This window comes from Antennarius striatus, chromosome 15, assembly GCF_040054535.1.
Source record: "Antennarius striatus isolate MH-2024 chromosome 15, ASM4005453v1, whole genome shotgun sequence".
In the NCBI taxonomy this organism is placed as follows: domain Eukaryota; kingdom Metazoa; phylum Chordata; class Actinopteri; order Lophiiformes; family Antennariidae; genus Antennarius; species Antennarius striatus.
In genome coordinates this window covers 2,884,419-2,904,943 of record NC_090790.1, presented here as the reverse complement: position 1 = coordinate 2,904,943, position 20,525 = coordinate 2,884,419, and the positions used below count along the sequence as shown (strand labels likewise).

At 39.9% G+C, this 20,525-nt stretch overlaps 1 protein-coding gene and 1 pseudogene across 1 annotated transcript; one reads left to right on the top strand and one right to left on the bottom strand.

Moving 5' to 3' along the window:
- Window positions 1-3,599: 3,599 nt before the first annotated feature.
- Window positions 3,600-15,492, bottom strand: mfsd14ba (major facilitator superfamily domain containing 14Ba). Its single transcript, XM_068335191.1, has 12 exons — window positions 15,289-15,492; window positions 9,556-9,654; window positions 9,218-9,280; window positions 8,863-8,990; window positions 8,543-8,657; window positions 7,556-7,774; window positions 7,244-7,357; window positions 6,900-6,971; window positions 6,225-6,337; window positions 5,782-5,879; window positions 5,267-5,430; window positions 3,600-3,873 (listed from the first exon to the last, which is right to left on the bottom strand). Exons 1-12 carry the CDS (start codon window positions 15,361-15,363, stop codon window positions 3,601-3,603), a joined length of 1,533 nt encoding a protein of 510 aa, XP_068191292.1. The 5' UTR covers window positions 15,364-15,492; the 3' UTR covers window position 3,600.
- Window positions 15,493-18,842: 3,350 nt separating this feature from the next.
- Window positions 18,843-20,295, top strand: LOC137608102 (uncharacterized; annotated as a pseudogene).
- Window positions 20,296-20,525: the final 230 nt, after the last annotated feature.

The following is a 20,525-nucleotide window of genomic DNA, read 5'->3' as shown; positions in this document are numbered from 1 at the left end:
GCGGGTCACATGACCCGCAGGCCAGGCTCTGGTTGGACGATTCGTTGTCGATCCTTTGAACAGTTACTCGCATTGCCCAGTAGAGGTCGCTAGTGGTTGGTGTTCATCACGGGGACGCTGTTGCCGAAGTGTTAGTAACACACATCCATTCAATCCATTCAAAGATAAAAGATTTAAGATATAAATGTAGTAAAAAATTATTAATTTGCTCAGGAGCTACTGAGTTAGAATGAACCTTTCATTTTAATTTCCAATTCTATTGTAAAGTGCAATGTGCTGAGGTCTGCTGGTGAATGTGGACATAACAATCCAAAATAATATTTTTTGGAAAAGCAAAATGTGTTACTGTAATAAAAGCTCCAAAATAAATTTATATGAGCCTTAAATCACTGTTTTCAAGATGAAGCATGAACCCAACTCTATTTAGAAAAAAAGCTAATGTAATGGTTGAGTCAAATTCTATCTAAAAGTGTTTTTTTTAATTGTTTTGTTTTTAGTAATTTTAAACTAATATTTTTGCATGATCAGAGTTTTCAGACACACTCACAAGTACTTTTGACTTGTCACCAGTCGAGTAGCTCTGCAGGAGCGTCAATCCATCCTGATTCATCCATCGCTGGCCTGTATACCCAAACTGGTTAGCATTTGTCTTAAATACTGTACAAGACAATAAAAACCAACACCTAACACTTAAAAAAAACATTCGTCACGCAGATATCAAGTGTTGTTCTGTTTTAATGTCCAACAACTGGCTCGCACGCTTCCAGACAACAGACAACAGTTTACGTGTATTTACAGTACATTTCATCTTCACGTGTACAGACGTCCAATCCATGTACAATATTTACATTCGGGTCAGTTTCACTGCTGCAGTCACAACAATAGTTACTGCTGCTCTGGGTTTGGAGAGAAAGGAAACAGACGCAGACATCATATTCTGTTCATAGCCCGATTTCCAAAGGCCCACATGATGGGATTATTTAAAAAAAACACTTCATTCTAAACAACAATGGCGGCGAAACAGTCAACAAAAAAGTCTTCTTTAGTTGATGAAGTAAATAAAAACAAATGGGATTAAATTAGAGGAGATCACTAAAATTCAGGGCTGTTGTTACCTATTCAAGTGCTGTAAAAATGTAATGCTTTAAAAGGATATGAAAAGAATGTTTCTCTCGGCTTCATTATCACGTTTCCTGGTAACCAGTTTAGGGTGGAGGTTTAATCTGAGATGTATTTGCATAATGTTTTGGAGTGAAGTCAAATTAAATAATTCTGATGGGCCCCTCCAGAGGCTATATCTTCAAGATGAGCAATTTTTAGACATGCAGTGCAGGCATTTGATTGGTTGAAAGGGATGAGACGTGAAGGCTGAAGCCATGTACAGAAAGGACATTTGACATTTATATGCTAACTGTAATTTACGTGGAATGTCAGCGAGACACACCCCTCACCCTGTGACCAGAATTCCGGGATGGAAACATTCTCATGTGTGAATAAGAGACAAAAAAAAAGGAATCTTTTTGCTCCAATTCCTTTGCTTACATTATATACAATCAATAACATCATTCACATGTACGTACGCGGGTGATAGAGCAAATAACTATGTCCACCCTGTGCCGGTTATATTCTTTATAAAGTCTTCTCTAAAGCTCTAGTCAGATCTGTCTGCGATGCTTCAAGTAGACGTTCATCCACAGGAGGTTCACTGCTGTCAAGGATAAACCCCAAAAAACTATCCGCAACTGGTTTTAAGAACCATCCATAGGTTTTGTAACACCTACAGCTGATCTCACTACTGTTTGGAAAAAAAACAAGAACAATGAGATGGATCTAAATGTCATGGTGACAAGCTGCTCACTAGTGGTGAGTAATGTTCTAAATCACTATTTGGGTTCGGTATTATAATGGTTGAGGATTTAATGCTGCACTCGATTACGTTTAAACTGTAGCTGTGGGCTAGATGTGTGTTACAATATAATCCCATCTGAAGCATGTCCAGGACATACCCAAATTCAGTTTAACACCAGTTACATGATTTAAATCCATTGTTTCACGGATGCATATACTCTGTTAAAATTATTGATGGACAGTCTGGACAGAAACAAATAAGATCTGCTTGATTTTTAATTATAATCCATGACGCTGCCATCTTTTCTCTTACTTTAAAAAGCCCTTTGGGCTACAAGTAGATGATATTGAGCATTCAAGATATTTCCTACTCTGACTTAAATGACCAGTACAGACATTGAGTTGGCTACACATCGCTCTGTTGAGTTCACAGGTCTGCTGGTTAATGATAAAAGTTTGGAAACAGCAATAAGAGTATAATAAATAACAAAGATAATCTTAGATTACATACACTTTGAAACACAAAAGTCCACAGATTGTCCACCCCTACAGAAAAAGTGCTGCTTTAGTACTTATTAACCTCTATTAAAATTATACCAGCCCATTGATACTATGGTTGAAACAAGCTACGAGGTTAGCACCAGCGTTTTTCACTCTGTAAGCAGCATTTTCATATAATTGACTCTGGTATCAAAATAAATAAATGTGATAGACGGTGAGAGAGTTCAGGTAGAGTGAAATCTGAAAATATGCTGCTCTGAGGTAGACCATCAAAAGCGGACATCAACAGTATAAATCATCCAGTGAGGTGTGATTGGTTATTATATTCATGTTTAAAATCATTCAGTTTTCTTTTGTTTAACAAAAATACATTATAAATTTGGGCCTGCGTTACTAAAGAATTCCAAAGTTTCTTTTTGTTAATAGGAAACATATCCATGAAAAATGATCAATAACTGTTTTAAAATTGACATTCTAAAGTGTTTTGTGGTCGACTCGTCTCTCAGCTCATCATATTCCTACCCTGTTAGTGATCAATAGCTTATGGCCCATGAGATACTGTACACTTAAAACTCTTTAGCCCTGTCAAAACAAAAACAAAAAAAGTGTAAGAAAAAAAGTTCAACAAAACCTATAAATCAACAGCGACATTTTGGCTCCTGTAAATATGTTGCAGACGTGAATCTTCTGTACAATATTCAACAAGTAAAAGACCACAGCGTTAAAAATTACGTCGCCAAAAATGATACAACTGAAGGGTAAAAACACTTTTTCCTGTTTGTCACAAAAAAATCAGCCACTTCCAAGCTTCATGATGAACAATAACCCTCCATTAATTCCACTAATATATATCTTTCTTTCCCCCTTCTGGGGGGAACTTGCAGACAACCTCCCATTGGAGGAATGCAGCTGGTCCCGCCTCCTGTCAATCAGCCAATGGATTCATTTAAACGGCGCTTTCTTGCGCCAATCGCTGTCCTTCCCGTCAAACTGAACGATGACATCTTATTTGCAGCTCTTTTGCGCCCTCCCCCCTCGAAAAAACATCCTCATTGGTCACACAGAAGATGCTACTGCCCAATAGGGGGAAACAAACAAAGCTATTGGTGCTTATTGTTGTCGAGAGTTATCTTCTGACAACACAAAACACTTGGTCCCACCCTGCTGCAAAGAAAAAGTGACTTTTTTTTTTTTTTTTTTTACAAATGCTTCAATCAAACTGCGCCGTAACCTCCATAGGATGTCCACCCGTCAAACGATGCTGTCGTGCAGCAGTGGCTCAAAGTCCTCGTCGCTGGCGGTGGGAGGGGATTCCTCGTCGCTGCCGGGGAGCGGCGTGTTGATGTGGACGCCGGCCAATGAGGACATGGACTCCTTACTGTTGGCGTGAGGCTTGTCGTTGAGGGAAAGCTGGGAGGAAGAGGACGAGCAGGAAGGTTTCTCGGGTATGAAGACAGCGACGAGGAAGGCGACGACCACGGTGCACGCCCCCAAAAGGAAGGGAGGACCGGGGATCAGGGCTCGCTGAAGAGCAAAGAGACAAAGAGAAAAGTTTAAAAGATCAGACAGAAGCTGCCAGTTTATTATGGTAAAATTAGAATTTTACCATAATAAACATAATAAAGGTGATTCTTCTTGCTTGACACACACACACACACACACACACACACACACACACACACACACACACACACACACACACACACACACACACACACACACACACACACACACACATATGCATACAGTGTCCAAAAAACGTATACGACCTTCAGCAGGTGATAAATAAATTGTTTACGGGTATTTTGTAGATTAAACACATTGAAGTCAACAATTTCATTCCAAAATGCTACGGTAAATATAAAAATACAGTTGAATTGCAAAGACAGTTTAGCAGGGAGTTTAAAAAAACCCTTTGTGGTGCGCGCCCAGGAGCAACTTATAAAGGGCCATTGATCCACATGGGCCTTGAAGCGCCCATTGATCCACATGGGCCTTGAAGCGCCCATTGATCCACATGGGCCTTGAAGCGCCCATTGATCCACATGGGCCTTGAAGCGACCACCCTCCGGTCCCCAGCCCAAGACTGGCTGAGCTACTGCCCCCCCAATGCAGACTTTCCAGCAAAGACTGTGTAGAGCGACAAAGCCACAATCAAATTTCAATCAAAATTATACAATTATTCTAAACACCTAGTTTACATTCATTTAAAGTTTGAGAGACCCTGCATATCGTGTATTGCATAACTGTTTTCTTTCCACCTCAGTACCTGATCACTGATCATCCTGTGTTTAATGCAGCTCAGACATCCGGATCAATCGATCAGTCACCACATGGGGCAGGCCATCAGTCAACGAGTCTTTTGATAATTTGTCTTAGTGCTCTCCTGAACCCAGCAGCCTCCTATTCAGCAGGAATACCAGCCTCATCCAGACTGATCTTTAGTCAATAAGGAAACGTCACACAAGTCCTACTGCTCCTGCAACCTGATCCCGATCTAAGCCATCAGATCCATCTTAAGCTGGAGTTATGATAAACTGACTCTGACCAATCCTCCCACTCTCAGGGTGTGATCAGAGCGCTGCTTTTCAAGCGTGGAGAACAAAGTAAATGAGCGCCTCAACTATCAAAGAGTAAAGACGAGACTTTTCTGACATTAGTGCATGAACCATATGAATCTATGCTGATGAGTCCTTACAGTTTCCACTCGACTCCCCAACTAAAACCACTAGTCTACCATCAACACTACTACTTCATTCTTGTAAAAAGTGGAGAGTAGTTTTGTTTTTGTGCTTTTTTTCTTGTGTTTTTGATGGTGATGTGATGTCCGCGGTCACATGTTACATCAATGCTTGTAAAGTGTTGGTTGTTCAGATGTTCAGTTCAGTGCAGAAGCAGCGGCGCAGCAGTGAGGTACCTCAGTGGGGCTGTGTAGAGGCAGGGGGTCGATGTTGAAGTCTCCCTGGATGGGGTCCATTGTGTTCAGCTCCACATTGAAGAGGAAGAAGATAAATCCATACAGAGCTGGACCCAGCCCATTACACAAACCCCTGATGCCTGTTATCATCCCCTGGACCACACCTGAAGAGGAGAAGGCAGGTCATGTTGAAATCTCTACCTACTGATATATTTAGCTGCAGCGGGATGATTTCAATGCCTGGTTTAGTAATACAAACCTACATCTGGAAAAATCCGGAACAACACACTGACCTATTGATCTGAAGAGGAGGGAAACATACGACGAGGGAGGAGGAAGAGAGGAGAGAAACAAAGAAGAGAATAACCAGAAGTGGGAAAGGTGAGAGTGAGGAGGAGTCATAGAGATGGGGGAGAGAGAGGAGAACATGAGGAGAATGGGACCCAGCAGGACGGGAGGGAGGAGAGGAGAGGAGCGAGGAAGGATGAATGACGAAGATGAGGGATGTTTCTCACCTTGTTTATCGGGGTCAGCAGACTGAGACACCAAAGCAGAGACAGCTGGGAAGGTGATGGAGGACATTGCTGCTACAGCACCAGCTGCCCACATCATCCTGTTAACACACACACACACACACACACACACACGCATATGCATGCAGATTAGATTGAAGCAGATTGAAACAGATTCTAGGTAAATATACTGACTTAAACTACTTCTGAAATTTATCAGCATCAACTGTGATAACAAGCAGGCGAAGCATCTTTTGTATTTCATTTTGGATTTTTAGTTGGTCTTCCCTTTCTGTGCTATTTTTTTTTCTTGTCTCACAATCGTCTCCTCTCTTTGCTTTGACCACCTGGACTTCGTGGATTTTCCGCTGAGAACTACTCGTGTTCCCTTCACCCCAACGTGATACGCGAGGCAGAGAAAGAGAAAGCGGGCGCATAATCCTCACCACGGCTCTGATCCGAAGCCATACCAGGCCAGCTGAAGGATCTGGAAGCCCAAACCCAGCAGGACGGTGTTTTTGTTACCCAGAGTCCTCATCAGTAGAGTGAGTAACAGAGTCTGCAAAGGGAGGGAGAGAACGTATATTAATACCTTTACTAATTCATGCATGTACTGTAATTCAGGCACATGTATATAAGTATTTAAATTAAGTAATGATTAAGGTAGAAAAAGTTTTGCATTTTGTTCCGTGATGCAAACGTGCCTCACGATTCGCGCATTTCATTCGTCTTATTCTGAAAAACTCCTTAGAAGAGTGGCACAAATGACACAAACTGTATACAATTATGTTAGAAGCCTATGGTAAACTTTTTTGAGTTCAAAATCAAATTGATGAGCATGTTTTTGGTTTTTATGTGCAATAAAATACAATTTTTTCATTTCCGAATTTGACTGTGTGTCTATTTTGCCCCAATATGTCAATATAAAAAGTTATAGGGAAATAAAAACTAACTCTTCGTATAACTGAAGTTGTGCTGAAGATATACATACCAAGCATGGGTATATGTTAAATAATTTTTAATGTGGTATACAGAGACAAATATCAAAAGTACCAAAAACGGCAACTTGAATCAGTAGTTGATGAGAGCAAATGGGACAAACATGGATGTTTCTATCTTACCTGCGCTACAATAGAGAGAATTCCCACCACTCCGATGAAAACAGCAATGGTTGTTGAGGAGAAATTAATGACCTGGAGGGACAAACAGAAGCCATGATGATGTTTGTCTCTGAGGATTATGGCAGGTTTCACGCCAAAAAAAGACTAAACAATCTGTAAACATGAGTCTCTGTATCAAAACACTTTCGAATCCAATATGCTAATTCAAGTTTTCACAAATTTTGCGAACTATTTATCGAAAAGCACAAGTCTTAGAAAGGAAACTGTTAATTCAAAAGTGAATTAATACACCATCATAAATCACAATAATCCTGTAATCCTAAAGCATATAAACACTTTCCTACCTGTCTCAGGTAGAGGAAGAAGCTGGAGTACTGGCCGGCCTCGGGCAGGTACGACAGGAACACAGTGATGCAGATCAGCAAGACCGTTGAGTCTTGACCAACCTTCCTCAGAGACTAGAGGAGAAACGACAACACGAGCGCCGTCAGATGATCAATTATTATTATACCTAAAAGGGCTGTGATCAAGATTAACAATCCCGATTATTATCATCCCAGCAGCGTCCGTATATACAAGTCCTCCAGCAGCCTTAGGACACTACCTGACATCTAAACTACTACTCAGGTGAATATGTTAAATTATGAGCCACTGACAGCAAAGGGGTCGGCCTGCTCCCATGAGATGGGCGCCCCCCAGGTGTTGAGCCTCATCTTGTCCGGTAGGGACTCGGGGACAGACAGCAGGATGAAGCAGATGTCGGCCAGAGCGATCAGAGTGGCCACCAGGACCACCAGGTTGTCCCCGTACCAGGCCGACAGGTACGCCCCGATGGCCGGACTCGTCACCAGGCTGGCTGCAAACGTAGCCGACACCTACAGGTAAGAGAGAGGGTTTAGCATGTTAGCATGCTAACAGTAGCAGCAAACATTAAGCTTAGCTGAGGTTGCAGATGATGTCATTGATCCTGCAGGTAAATAATGTTGATTGCTTGAATCAATATTATTTACTGAACAAACACATTTTTTGAGCTCTTAGCTTGAATCCGGTCTGAAATAAGTCAACAACTGAGAAGTAAAAGTGCAGCTCAGGTTCTCCATCATGTGATTACCTAAAAGCAATGCTCCCAACAAAAGGATAAAAATCTTCCCCTACAGTATTGATCAACATTAGTTATCAATCATTGATCATTGATCGTGAGCGATGACAGTTCTTTAGGAAAAAACAGGATCTGCATCCATCCATCCATTGATCCATCCAGCCATCCATCACCCACCCATCCATCCATCCATTCATCCATCCATTATCCATTCATCCATCCATTCATCCATCCATCATCCATCGAACCAGCCAGCCACCCATCCATCCATTCATCCATGCACCTACCCACCCACCGATTCATCCATCATCCATCCATCTACCCACCCATCCATCCATACATACATACATCCATTAAAATCTCTGTCCACTCACTGGCTGGCATTTTAATGTGATCCTCTGATTGGTTAATTTCAAGAAGGATACGCCCCCTCTTTTCATCAGAGACACGATCCTGTGTTCTACTGCTAGTTCTACTACTGTGTTCTATTTGTCTCCCATACACCTTCCAGATGTTTACTGCATATTTACTTAGCAGAACTCACCAAGCCGTAGGCGGTGCTCCGCTCCCTTTCATCCGTCACATCGGCAACGTAGGCAAAGATGACCGAGAAGGTAACGGAGAACGCTCCAGACATGGAGATCATGGCGAAGTACCACCTGGAGGACGAGCAGGCAGAAGAGCGACAGTTAATAAGTTCTCTTTTTCTGAGTTCTGTGCTTTAAAGATTCCCGATCTGAAGTCACGTGTTCTAATCCCTTGTGGTGTTTTTATCCCAAGTGACTTTACTGCACCTCTAACTCTCTGTATGACATGAACATCTCAAAGCCAGCACACACACACACACACACGAACTGGTCATACCAGGGGCTGAGCCTCATCAGAGGAATGGGGGCGCATGTGAAGAAGACGGTGACCAGGAGGAAGGACCGCCTCCCCCACACGTCCGACAATGCACCAATCAGAGGAGCAGACATGAATGACAGCAGGCCCTGAAGGTGAGGAGGAGGAGGAGGAGGGTGAGTCAACACTTTGATTTGAGTTGTCATACATTCATGTTTAGATACTTTTAACATAATAATCATATTTGTGACGAGTAAGGAAATTCTAATGATGTCAAATCAACATATTGAACGCCATAATGAGTTTAATATTACGTTAATTGTTCATCCCACATGACGGAGAAAGCGGGACACATCTAAGCGGCTGAGGTTCTTACCTTCACGCCCTGAATGAGTCCATTCATCAGGAAGGTGTGCTGAGGGAACGTTTCATGTAACACCTAAGGAGAGAGGCACGGCACCAACATTAAAAAAATGGCACAAGATCAATTAGACCAGAATTACTGCGAATAGTTTTCAAACCTCTCATCCTGATGACTGGACTGATTGACTTCAACGGTTGCAAATTCATTTTATAACGTCATAAATATCCAAGACTTCACCAATGATGATGAATAATCTGACATTTTTCTGACCAGAGGTGACCCACACACACACACACACACACACACACACACACACACACACACACCACCACCCTCGCTCTCTTACTTACCGTGAGCATCGGCGTGGTGAGCAAACCCCAGGCGAAGAACTCCAGGAAGATGACGACCACCGCGTGATACACACTGGGTCTGCCGATACCATGCTGGAGCTGGGACACACACACACACACACACGCGCATTACAACCACAATCACATGAATCTATTATTAAGTCATCCTCTAACACGATTGAACAGTTGAGATTCATCTTGTAAAACTTTTTAGATCTTTCAGCTCTTTTTACCCAGAGCCAGATGGGAGCGGGAGCAGAGAATGAAATGATTGTCATCCCACTGACACAGATACACAGGATTTACAGTATATGTATGTTTCAACTAACCAGTGTGACACTTATTTCCCCTTCCGGGATTAAATCAGTACATAAAATAAAAATTAATAAAAAATTAATAAAAATAATCATGTGTCTGTGTCCGTAATCCAGAGAAAAAATAATAAATGATGATTTCTATTGTAACCAGATGTGATTTCCATAGTCAACCAATCACTTGGGGTTGTTTTGGGGGTTTTTTGGACAAAAAAAACACCAGCTTTGATTACTGCAGACTGAATCAGGATAAAATGAATTAACTGACTGAAATTTTATCTGTCCACCCATCTCTACTGTTTGTCGTTGGGGTTATTAACCAATCAATCCATCCTGGACCCACAAAGAAAGAACCAAATTTTATTGATCTCACGATGGAGAAATGATCTTTTCCACTCTTTACTGATACACATGCATATACAGTATATTGTCTGTACAGGCCCCTGAAACACAACCACACACAAAAGGGCCTGCAGGTGTGTAAATTAAACATATTGGGAGGTAGAGTGGTGGGCAGCTCCAACCGGGTGCACCCCTAAAATGAGCAACTTGTAAGGAGGATGGCGCCTTGCTCAAGGGCGCCTCAACAGGGATCGATGATCAACCAAAAGACGATGTAGCGGAGAGACAGCCTGATGTCTCTGCTCTCCGATCAACCACCATGTGAAAGGGAATGTAAATAACCGTTGTCTTATTTTCATTGTTTACAAAGCTTCATTCAGAGTATGTATTAAAATGTCACGCTAGATACATTCCTGGGTTACACACCACGCCTCTACTGCTTGCGGAACTGATGTGTGTTCAGTCACCGCAGTTCCGCAAGTAGAAGAGGTGTGGAAGCGCTCGTCTACCTGACTAATGAATTATTACACATGTGATGTCTACTAATAACTCAACTGAGCTTCAGTAGTGTTGAGTCCTGTTATAATGTGTTACAGTGATTGACCGACTGTGGGCGTTGTGATTAAATTGATTAAGGAGGATTAGGAAAACAAGAAGAAAATAAAGCGAAAGCACGTTGTCCATACCGAAGTGTCTCGGCAGCTTATTTTACATTTCATCGGCATAGAACACCACATTTTTGGCGACGAGGATGTCCGTTAACATTCCGCTACCTGCTGCATTCCTGCCTTGTCCAGGTGAACCTGCTATTCCGTTCCTTACATGGATTAAAATGTTCGAAAACTACATGCTGGTCATCGATGCTGACGCATGGCCAGAAGCCAGAAAACGTGCTGTCCTTCTTCACGCACTTGGAACTGAGCGACAATGACTATTTTATTGTCTACGGAAGTCAGGTACGACTCTTGCTACAGCTGTAGCAGCACTTGAGAGACATTTCATTCATAAAGTTAATGTGGTTGCGGAACGGCATAAATTTCGCCAGAGAGCGCAGCGACCAGGTGAATCCGTAAACCAGTTCTTAGCTTCTCTGAGAGAGTTAGCAACTTTTTGTGAATTTGGCAACATGGAGGAACAAATGATTCGTGACCAACTGATTGAACGCGCTGCAAATACACGCGTCAGAGACAGAGTTTTACTAGAAGCCGATCTCACACTGGATAAAACTACTACGCTGGCTCTGCAGATTGAGTCCGGGCTATGCAACGTGGGACTTTTCTCTGAGGACACGAACAGCACGAATTTGCAGAATTTTAGAGAGAGAGATTAAACATGTGCTCTCCAGTGTATACTATCCAAGAGCAAATGGAACGACAAAGAGATTTAATAGGGTATTGAAAGAATGCCTACTGACAGCAGACAGAATGTGTAAACCATGGAAACAAGCTGTAACGGAGTTCTTGCAGATTTATAGTGCAACTCCTCATGCTACTACAGGAACTACTCCATTTGAGTTACTGAGGAACAGAAAGATGTGTACTAAACTAATCTCCTTCCCATTTCACTCAATTGTGCACAACACAACCGAGTTAAAGAGATTGTGAAACCAGAACCAACTAAGGAGTAAGAAATACACAGACAGAAAGAGGAGCAAAAATACCTACTTTCAAAGTGAATGATACGGTCCGTGTCCGTCGACCTGAACATGTTCACAAGGGATCATCGAGGTTTACAGAACCAATGACTGTAATTAAAGAAATCGGATCTAGTACATATCTGTTAAGTGATGGAAGAAAATGGAATACGTCAAAGCTGACACGCTTCCCAAAAGACGGATTAGCATGTACTACGGAAAATACGGACATGTGCTTTGATGAATTCAAGGTTCCGGAGATTTCAGAGAACCTGAGGGAATCTGAATCGGTTCTGAGACGAACTGGCCGAGTCAGAAAACCACCAGAGTGGTTAGCAGATTTTGTTACAGGAAAGTAAAATGAAACACTGATGACATGGAAAATTATTCTTTTGTTCTGTTTATACAAGTCTAATTACAAGCTTCTTGTACTTAAATGGTGAAGTACATTATTGTTTAACCCGTTACGTTGATACAAAGTAATTCCTTCAAGAAAAGGGGAAATGTTGTGTCCTGTTGTAATCTTACAGTGATTGACTGACTGTGGGCGCTGTGATTAAATTAAGGAGGATTAGGAAAAAAATAAAGAGTAAGCACGTTGTCCATACCGAAGTCTGTCGGCTGCTTATTTTACATTTCATATCCACCAACACACCTTCATCACGGAGCTAAAACTTCAGGTTTTAGTGCTGACGGTACAAAAGTCATCTGAAGATGTGACTTTGGACAAACTGAGTTTTGATGCAGCTTAAAATAACTGATTGACAGGCTTATTTAGGGTGTCCACTATAAAACACATCACCAGGACTTGTTAGAATACACTCCACTCAAATAAAATACAGTGGTACCTCTACTTACGAAATTTTCTACTTACGAAACGCCCTAACAGGAAAATATTACCTCTAGTTACAAAAGAAATTTTGAGTTACAAAAGGTAAAAATACAGTATGGCTGCTACTCGCAGCTCCCATAGGTTCCTGAATGCAACATTCTTATAGCTGCTCTGCCATTGGCTATTACCTAGCATGCTGGCATCCCATTGGCTAAGAGGGACCTCTGTGTGTAGCTAGATAGGTGTCTATGCAGCGTCTTCGTCATTCGGCCCTCGACCCATGAGGTGTTCTGATAGTTTTACGTAAATATATTAACTTTTAGAGTATTCACTATGGACCCCAAGAAAGTGACGGAGAAAAGAGTAAAATTATCTCTTGCTTTGTTTGTCCGTAGAAACAAAGCAAGAGATAATAGAAAAGCATGAAGAAGGGATGCGTTTGGTTGATCTCAACAAAGAATATGGTCGTAATGCATCTACAATCACCACGTTATTAAAACAATAGGAAGTTTAAGGAGTTTAAGGCATCGCGTGGGTGGTTGGAGAAGTTCAGAAGGTGGACTGGAATTCACTCTGTTTCATGGTAAGATAGGTGCGCATGAACCAAAGAGGGCAAAAAACAATGAGGACAGCAGTTAAAAGGTAAATGACCTTGACCTTTCATTATTATTCTTTACTCTATTCTTTGTTTTTTACATTATGCACAACTCTCATTTATTGTGTAATAATCTAATCATAACATGTATTTGTGTTGATGCATTATTATGCTTTATAAAACATTTATGTCGGAATTTTGGGGGGCTTGGAACGGATTATGGCATTTGCATGGAAAACTTAAGAAATTTTACACTTATGTAATTTCTTCCAGAACCAATTAATTTCTTAAGTAGCGGAATCACTGTGCATGCGTTTCTAAAATAATCCATTATTCAGAGAAAAACTAAAAATCAATTCATAAAACAAATAGAATTAAGTGTGGTTTCACGACAACAAGGCAAGTACATATGTTGTATTTAACAAACTGAGCCGATACAATATATTAATGTCATATAAATGGTGAGTATGTTTTTAAAAAAATAATAATTAATAATATCACAAAGCGTGCACAAGAAGTGCAGCCCTTAACCGAATCAAACCAGTATCCCCCATGATGTAAGATCACATAGGAGCAGCAGCTCCATGATAGCAGACCATCATACTCTTATTTCATGACAATGAAAACATGGTTTAATGGTAATATTAGTTGGATGGTGATTCTAGAAAAACTAGATTCACTTGAATCCAGATGACACTGATGTATTGTAAAGTTTTTGATATCAGATTTTCATTTTTTTTATCCAAAGGTGTTTATAAATGTTCGATGTCTTGAGTTTACAGACAAGAAAAAAGGTAAAAATCGTGAACAACACTCATCGTGATTTCCCAAATCCCAAACAATAATCAAAACCCATAAACATCCAGATCTCACTCTGGAAGTGTGAAGACAGGATTAGGTTTTCATGAGCAGGATGTGAAGTCATTTCCAGACTAATCTGAAACAATATTCAAGTTTACTGTCTGCATGTTTCCAGTTTTATTCTTCCTGGAAATTAAGCTGCACTTTATTATTGGGTATTTATAGAATGTTCACTGTATTAGAATCCACACCAAGTGTCCGCTATGTAATTATCATTAATGAATGTTACATTAAAACATTACATGCAGATAATTTCACTTGTCAATAACATTAAATAAATATTTCTCCAATCTTGAAACAAGAAATAAATAATAAAACAAAAGCGTGGACCTTACGTTTCCAGATCTGAACTGTGGAGGAAGAGAAAAACTCTTGGTCTCCCGTAGATCATGTTGTGTTGTAATCACACTTTTTTTCTTCTCACATATTGCTTTGAAATTTACACCAGGTCTGTGTGTGTGTGTGTGTGTGTGTGTGTGTGTGTGTGTGTGTGTGTGTGTGTGTGTGTGTGTGTGTGTGTGTGTGTGTGTGTGTGTGTGTGACATCAACAACACACAAACTGTTGGATTTCACCGTAAACCTGCAGCAGAGCTTTGCAGTGTGTTAAAATGGACGCTGACATAGCAATGGAGGCTACTGTTGAATCTGCAGCCGTCCTCAGTGTGTGTGTGTGTGTGTGTGTGTGTGTGTGTGTGTGTGTGTGTGTGTGTGTGTGTGTGTGTGTGTGTGACTCTTATGTAACATAATGGATCCATCCTGACTGCATCATCCTCTCACAGGATGATCTGTCTGAGGGCCACATGAAGCCCTGTCTCTATCCCCACCCCCCACCCCCGTCCACCACCATTCATTTCATTCATTCCACCTTCTGTAGCTGGAATGAACCGACCAGAAATCAGTTTTATCTGTGGGGTCATCCGGTTACTTTTATTTTCAATTTAATCCTATTTATTGAAAATGCAAACGAGTTACGCGTCAGGGGTTCGTATGTCGTGTTATGTCACACAGATGCTCAGGACATGTGAGGTGTCGCTGAAATGTGTGCAGTCATTTGAACAGGATTTTTTTTTTAATCCAACAGAATGTAGGATGAAAACTCGTAAAGATTTACGAAGGTGTAATAAAATATGAATAAGATGGCGGGTGATGTACCCACCGCAGCTCCGTCCTTCATGACGATCTTCTTCACCAGCACCACCCGGCCGGTGCCCGCCGGCGGCTCCCCGGGCATCTCCTCACACCTGCCGCGGGTCACGAAGCATCCATGCTGCGTAGATATCCGCGGTTCTCCCGGTGCTTCCAGGATGAATTCCGTTTGAGCCTCGAAGAGGCTGCGTGGATGAACGGGACCGTGAGAACACAGACGACCGCGTTTAGACGACAACCTAGTGAATTCAACCTGTCATCAGGACGCAGCGCACCTCACCGTCTGTTACCAGCAACCACACACAGCTTCCGGTTTGACTGCTTTCAAAATAAAGGCACGTTGTTTACGATCTAGCAGCACGAAGAGCTGTGTGCTCCAATTTGCTAAATGATACATTTCGTCTTTAATTGAAAGCTATATTGTTAAATAAGGATTTAATTTTGTATTATTATTATTATTATTATTATTATTATTATTATTATCATTATTAATAATAATAATAATAATAATAACAATTCATCCTTTAAACCTCAAACTAGACTGATATTGCTTGCCATTAAATGCTTCCTTTATAAATGCATTTATTTTTTTAAAAATCAACTACAATAAGGTTAAGGTGGTGAATACAGGAAATTTCCCTGTATTATACTAAATTATGTTTTATTGACTTTTCCTGACCATTCAAAATGTGAAAGTGCAAAGTTATATTACAGGAAACTGCTTTTTAATTCCACTTCAACATATAGCGTTACATATTTTCCCTTTAATAAACGAAATAAGTTCTTCAAGATCTCAAACAAAGGTACATTAATTAAGTTAATTTTTGTTGTTCTCATACATTTTTATATCGTGCATTGATTTATGGAATAATACTGTACAATATGTAGGATATACTTTTTGCAGGATCTCCTAAAACTTACAATAAGTTAAAAGTAATATGTTTTTAAGGCCTAAATTTAGACTTTTTTCATCTGTTGCATTATTGGTGTTATTATAATGGTGATTTTACTTGTTGACTGCCATTTCATAGTAAATGGGACAGATAAACTAGTTCTGGATCAATCCGTTTAAATATGACAACTATCGCTTTCGAATCTAAATTAACTTTTATTTTGAATGTCAAATCACTCTACTTCCTTTGTCACTGACGAAACACACTATCGTCGAAGAAATGTTTTGATCGATAAAATGTTTTGAGGACCAAAATCGAAACAGGGTCGGACTAACTAGACTGAACCTGCACACAACACACGTATTGTTTGTAGGTAATGGCAGTGGAGCTAAAATAAGAAAAGAAACAGCTCTGTGACATTTGTGTTATAATGTTCTGGTTATTGAACCTGCACAAGACAGGAAATATGTAACCTTCATAATAAAATCCCTTTGCAAAATATATGCTTATAGTATGACAATGTTTTACATTGTCATACTGATTTTTCTTCTAGTTTTAAAATAAAATTAGTTATTATTCACGTAAACAAGCAATTTTTAAAATATGTGAGCCTTTTAATATTAAAGCCTCCTCGGAGGAACATTTTTATTTTGAAAACAAGGGTTCGTTCCGGTTGTTTTGACAGTTACAGGAGGAAGTGAGGAGCCGGGCACGTCACGTGTCAGCGGCCGCGGGCGTGTGTGTGGAGATTTAATATTATGGAAGGGCGGCAGGGAAACGTGATCGTCCGGATGACGTCATCGTTCATCAGAGCGTTGGCTGAGACCTCAGAGGATGGAGTTCACCTATCGGCTGCAGGTTCAGGCAGTCTGATTTCAGAACAGATTCAGTTCCCTGTTTGTTATTCTTAACGGTAATAACGTCATGACGATAATGTTAATGTCATGTTTGTTCTTCCTCCTCCTCTGCAGGCTGCAGTCCGATACTGACAACAACAACAACGTTATGATTTGTCTTCATGTTTTAATGTATCCTTTGATAGCAGAATGTAACCATCACAGTAAAACTATTATTATCATCATCATCATCATCATCATCATCATCATCATCATCATCATCATTATTAATAGTAGTAGTAATAATAATATTATTATTATTGATAATCATTATTAATAATAGTAATAATAATGATGATGATGATGCTTGTTTATTATTATTAATAAAAATAGTTATTATTATTATTATTATTAATAATAATAATAATAATAATACAAGGTTGAATGTGCAGAGATATTCTATGGTTTGTATTAAAATCTTTACAGACAGAAATGAGCTTTGAACTAGTTTAACAAACTAAACAAATTGAAGACATGTTCAATGACAGTGGTGGACATTTAGCTCAATTGGGGCGCAGAACCCCAATACTCCTTTTTAAATATATGCTATGTGTGAGATATACAATATACTGTAATTTCAGACAAGAGGCTCATTATAGTTTTTCAATTCAGCATCAGTTTTTATGGTCAGCAGATATTTGGAATCTACAAAGTAGATTTCTCATCTTAAATTCTACTCATTCATCACCCATGACCGTTCTTAAAACATACTGTAGAGTGGTACTTGAACTGTCTGCCTCAGAGACTGGCTGACGGTCATCAAACTATTCAGGTATTAAATGTGAGTCAGACATATATTGAATCGGATGTCTGACTCACAATTAATATATATATATATATATATATATATATATATATATATATATATATATATATATATATATATATATATATATATATATATATATATAAAGTACAACAAAAAGACCTTAATACCAACACAGAGATGATCATTTTAAAACAAGACAATAAAAACAATCAAGATTAAAAGTGTTGGTAAAAAACATGAGACAGTAAAAAAAATACCCACAAGTTATGAATAGAGCTTGAGGACGATAGAGCATTTGATTCACACAATGTTAACTTCTTTTAAAATTGACTACCCGTCAATAAAAATAATTAGTATAAAACCATGATAAACCCCAACTCTAGGAGAAAAAAAGAGGTGCAGTATTTTTCTTTATTTTATGAGTATTCCTTTAAAAAATCATCAGCAGACTTCTTTCTTTCTAGGAGTCAATCTTCAGTGATTGCTTCTATCATTCCCCAGACACACCAGAGTGCCGCCATCATCCTCATCCAGTTGTCCATGGATCTGGTCATTTTTTAAAAAATGTTTGAATAAACTAAGGTATCGTCTTCAATCTTAATTTAGAGTTGTCTGAAGAACAAGAAATACCTACAGTATAGTCTATTTAACCCCAAAGGAAACACTGATTTAAAACCCTTATGTTACTGCATGTTAAGGCTCAATGTCACCCATTTCAGTTTTTGCGTAGACCAAAGTACGAGTTATCTTTTCTTTTTTGTCACGAGAATTGGTGACTTATCTTCATCTAGGGTCATGAACTAGAGTATAAAGTCTGACACTCTGATGTTTAATTAAATATTTAATGTTAATGTAATGTACAGAGTTGGTACCGATCCAAAATAAACATGCTTCTTTGATGTGTGTAATTTGACTGCCAGAGACCCAGGTGTGTGTGGAGGAGAGACTTTCTCTCCCTTGTTCTTGTCACTTTTCTCAAACCATGACTTTAACCAACACACTAAAAATGAGCTTCAGGTGTTTTACAGCTGAAGAAGTTTTATTACAGATTTTAAACTTGGATAGTGACGCAGAGGAAGAGATTTCAGAGATAGAGGATCTTTCAGAGACCCTAGGCAATATCATTAATGATTAAAATTGTCAAGTTTCCGACAATGTGGAGGAATCAGAGGACAAGCCTGCCATTGTCTCCATCGATGGAAGCCAAGGATTGTAGCAATCATGATTTACAGAGGGAACATGGATGTCTAAAGATGGCTTTGGTGTGGTCAGCATCACCACACCAAAGCCGAGGTCGACTGTCATCTTCCACTGTCTTCAAGATGATTCCCAGTCCTACAAGATTTGCTGTCACATGAGCTGATCAAATCAGCATTTTAGCTCCCACATCCTTACCAATTGAAAAGATTACACTGGAAATGACTTAGAATGTATTTTTTGGAATGTATTTCAGGAGAAATGGAAGTCACTGGATCAGATTTACTTGCATGCTTTGATTGGAATTATGTTTTTAGCTGGAACGTACCGGTCAAAGAGAGAAGCAACTGCAATTCTATGGGATGAAGAGTATGGAAGTCCAATTTTTCGAGCAGCAATGTGTCTGGAGATATTTCTGAGCCTACTTGACAACCATAAAACCAGAGCTGGTTGACGTGAAAGAGACAAAAATGGGTTGAAATACTCCTTTTGTTGCACAATCCTGGTTCACACGTTACTGAAGATGAGCACCTTGTTACATTTAGGGGGTGCGATCCTTTCAAATAGTACAGCCCAACTAGCCTGATGCACGATAAAGCGAGGGATGACTGTACTGGAAGGCTACCTGAAGAGCATCTGAGAAGAATCAGGGGAGGCGTGTGGTGCTGGAGATGAGGGTGCAGGTTGTAAGGTCATAACATCACACTTGACAACTTTTTTACATCCTACTGTCTTGGAGATGAACTTCAGAAGAAAAAGCTGACTATGATGGAAACAGAAGAAATAAGAAAGAACTTCCCAGTGAAATTCTGAAGATGCAGGGCAGACCTTTTCATTCCTCAATATTTGTTTTACAGAGAAAGCAGCAGTTGTTTCATACTGCCCCAAGAGAAGCAAGAATGCTCTTATAATGAGAACAATGCACACAGACGCATGTCAAACACAAGAGAAGTCAGGAAAGCACTTATGATCCTGGACTACAACTCCACCATAGGAGGTTTTGGCAAAGCGCTAAGATCCACCCCTAAGATCCAAAGCCAGCCCAGCTCGATCCCTAGCAGTGGTATCTGTCAAAGGTCAGCATCAGGTGATCTAACCAATATGCAAGGGATCTAGTGGACACAGGTGTAAATAAACGGAAAAGATGCCAGGACTGTCCCTCCTGAGAGGACAGTAGAACAAGAACCTTTTGTGTGAAATGCAAGAATTTCATCTGCAGAAAGCACACAGTCACATTCTGTCCATCATGTGGAGAGCATTGAATGCGTGGAGCACTGAAAATGTGAGAAAATGGGCAAGTGAAATAAATAAAAAATGCAGAGTGAGAAACTTGAACAAAATAGTTTTATAATAAAGTGTAGTTATGTCTCTGTTCGAAATGTTTACATAATCTAAAATAAATGTATTGATTTAAACTATTTTGTTTTATTTACACTGTTTTGTGTGTATTTACATGGGTCAAAATTTTCTGCCACTTAATAATTGGGGTTTT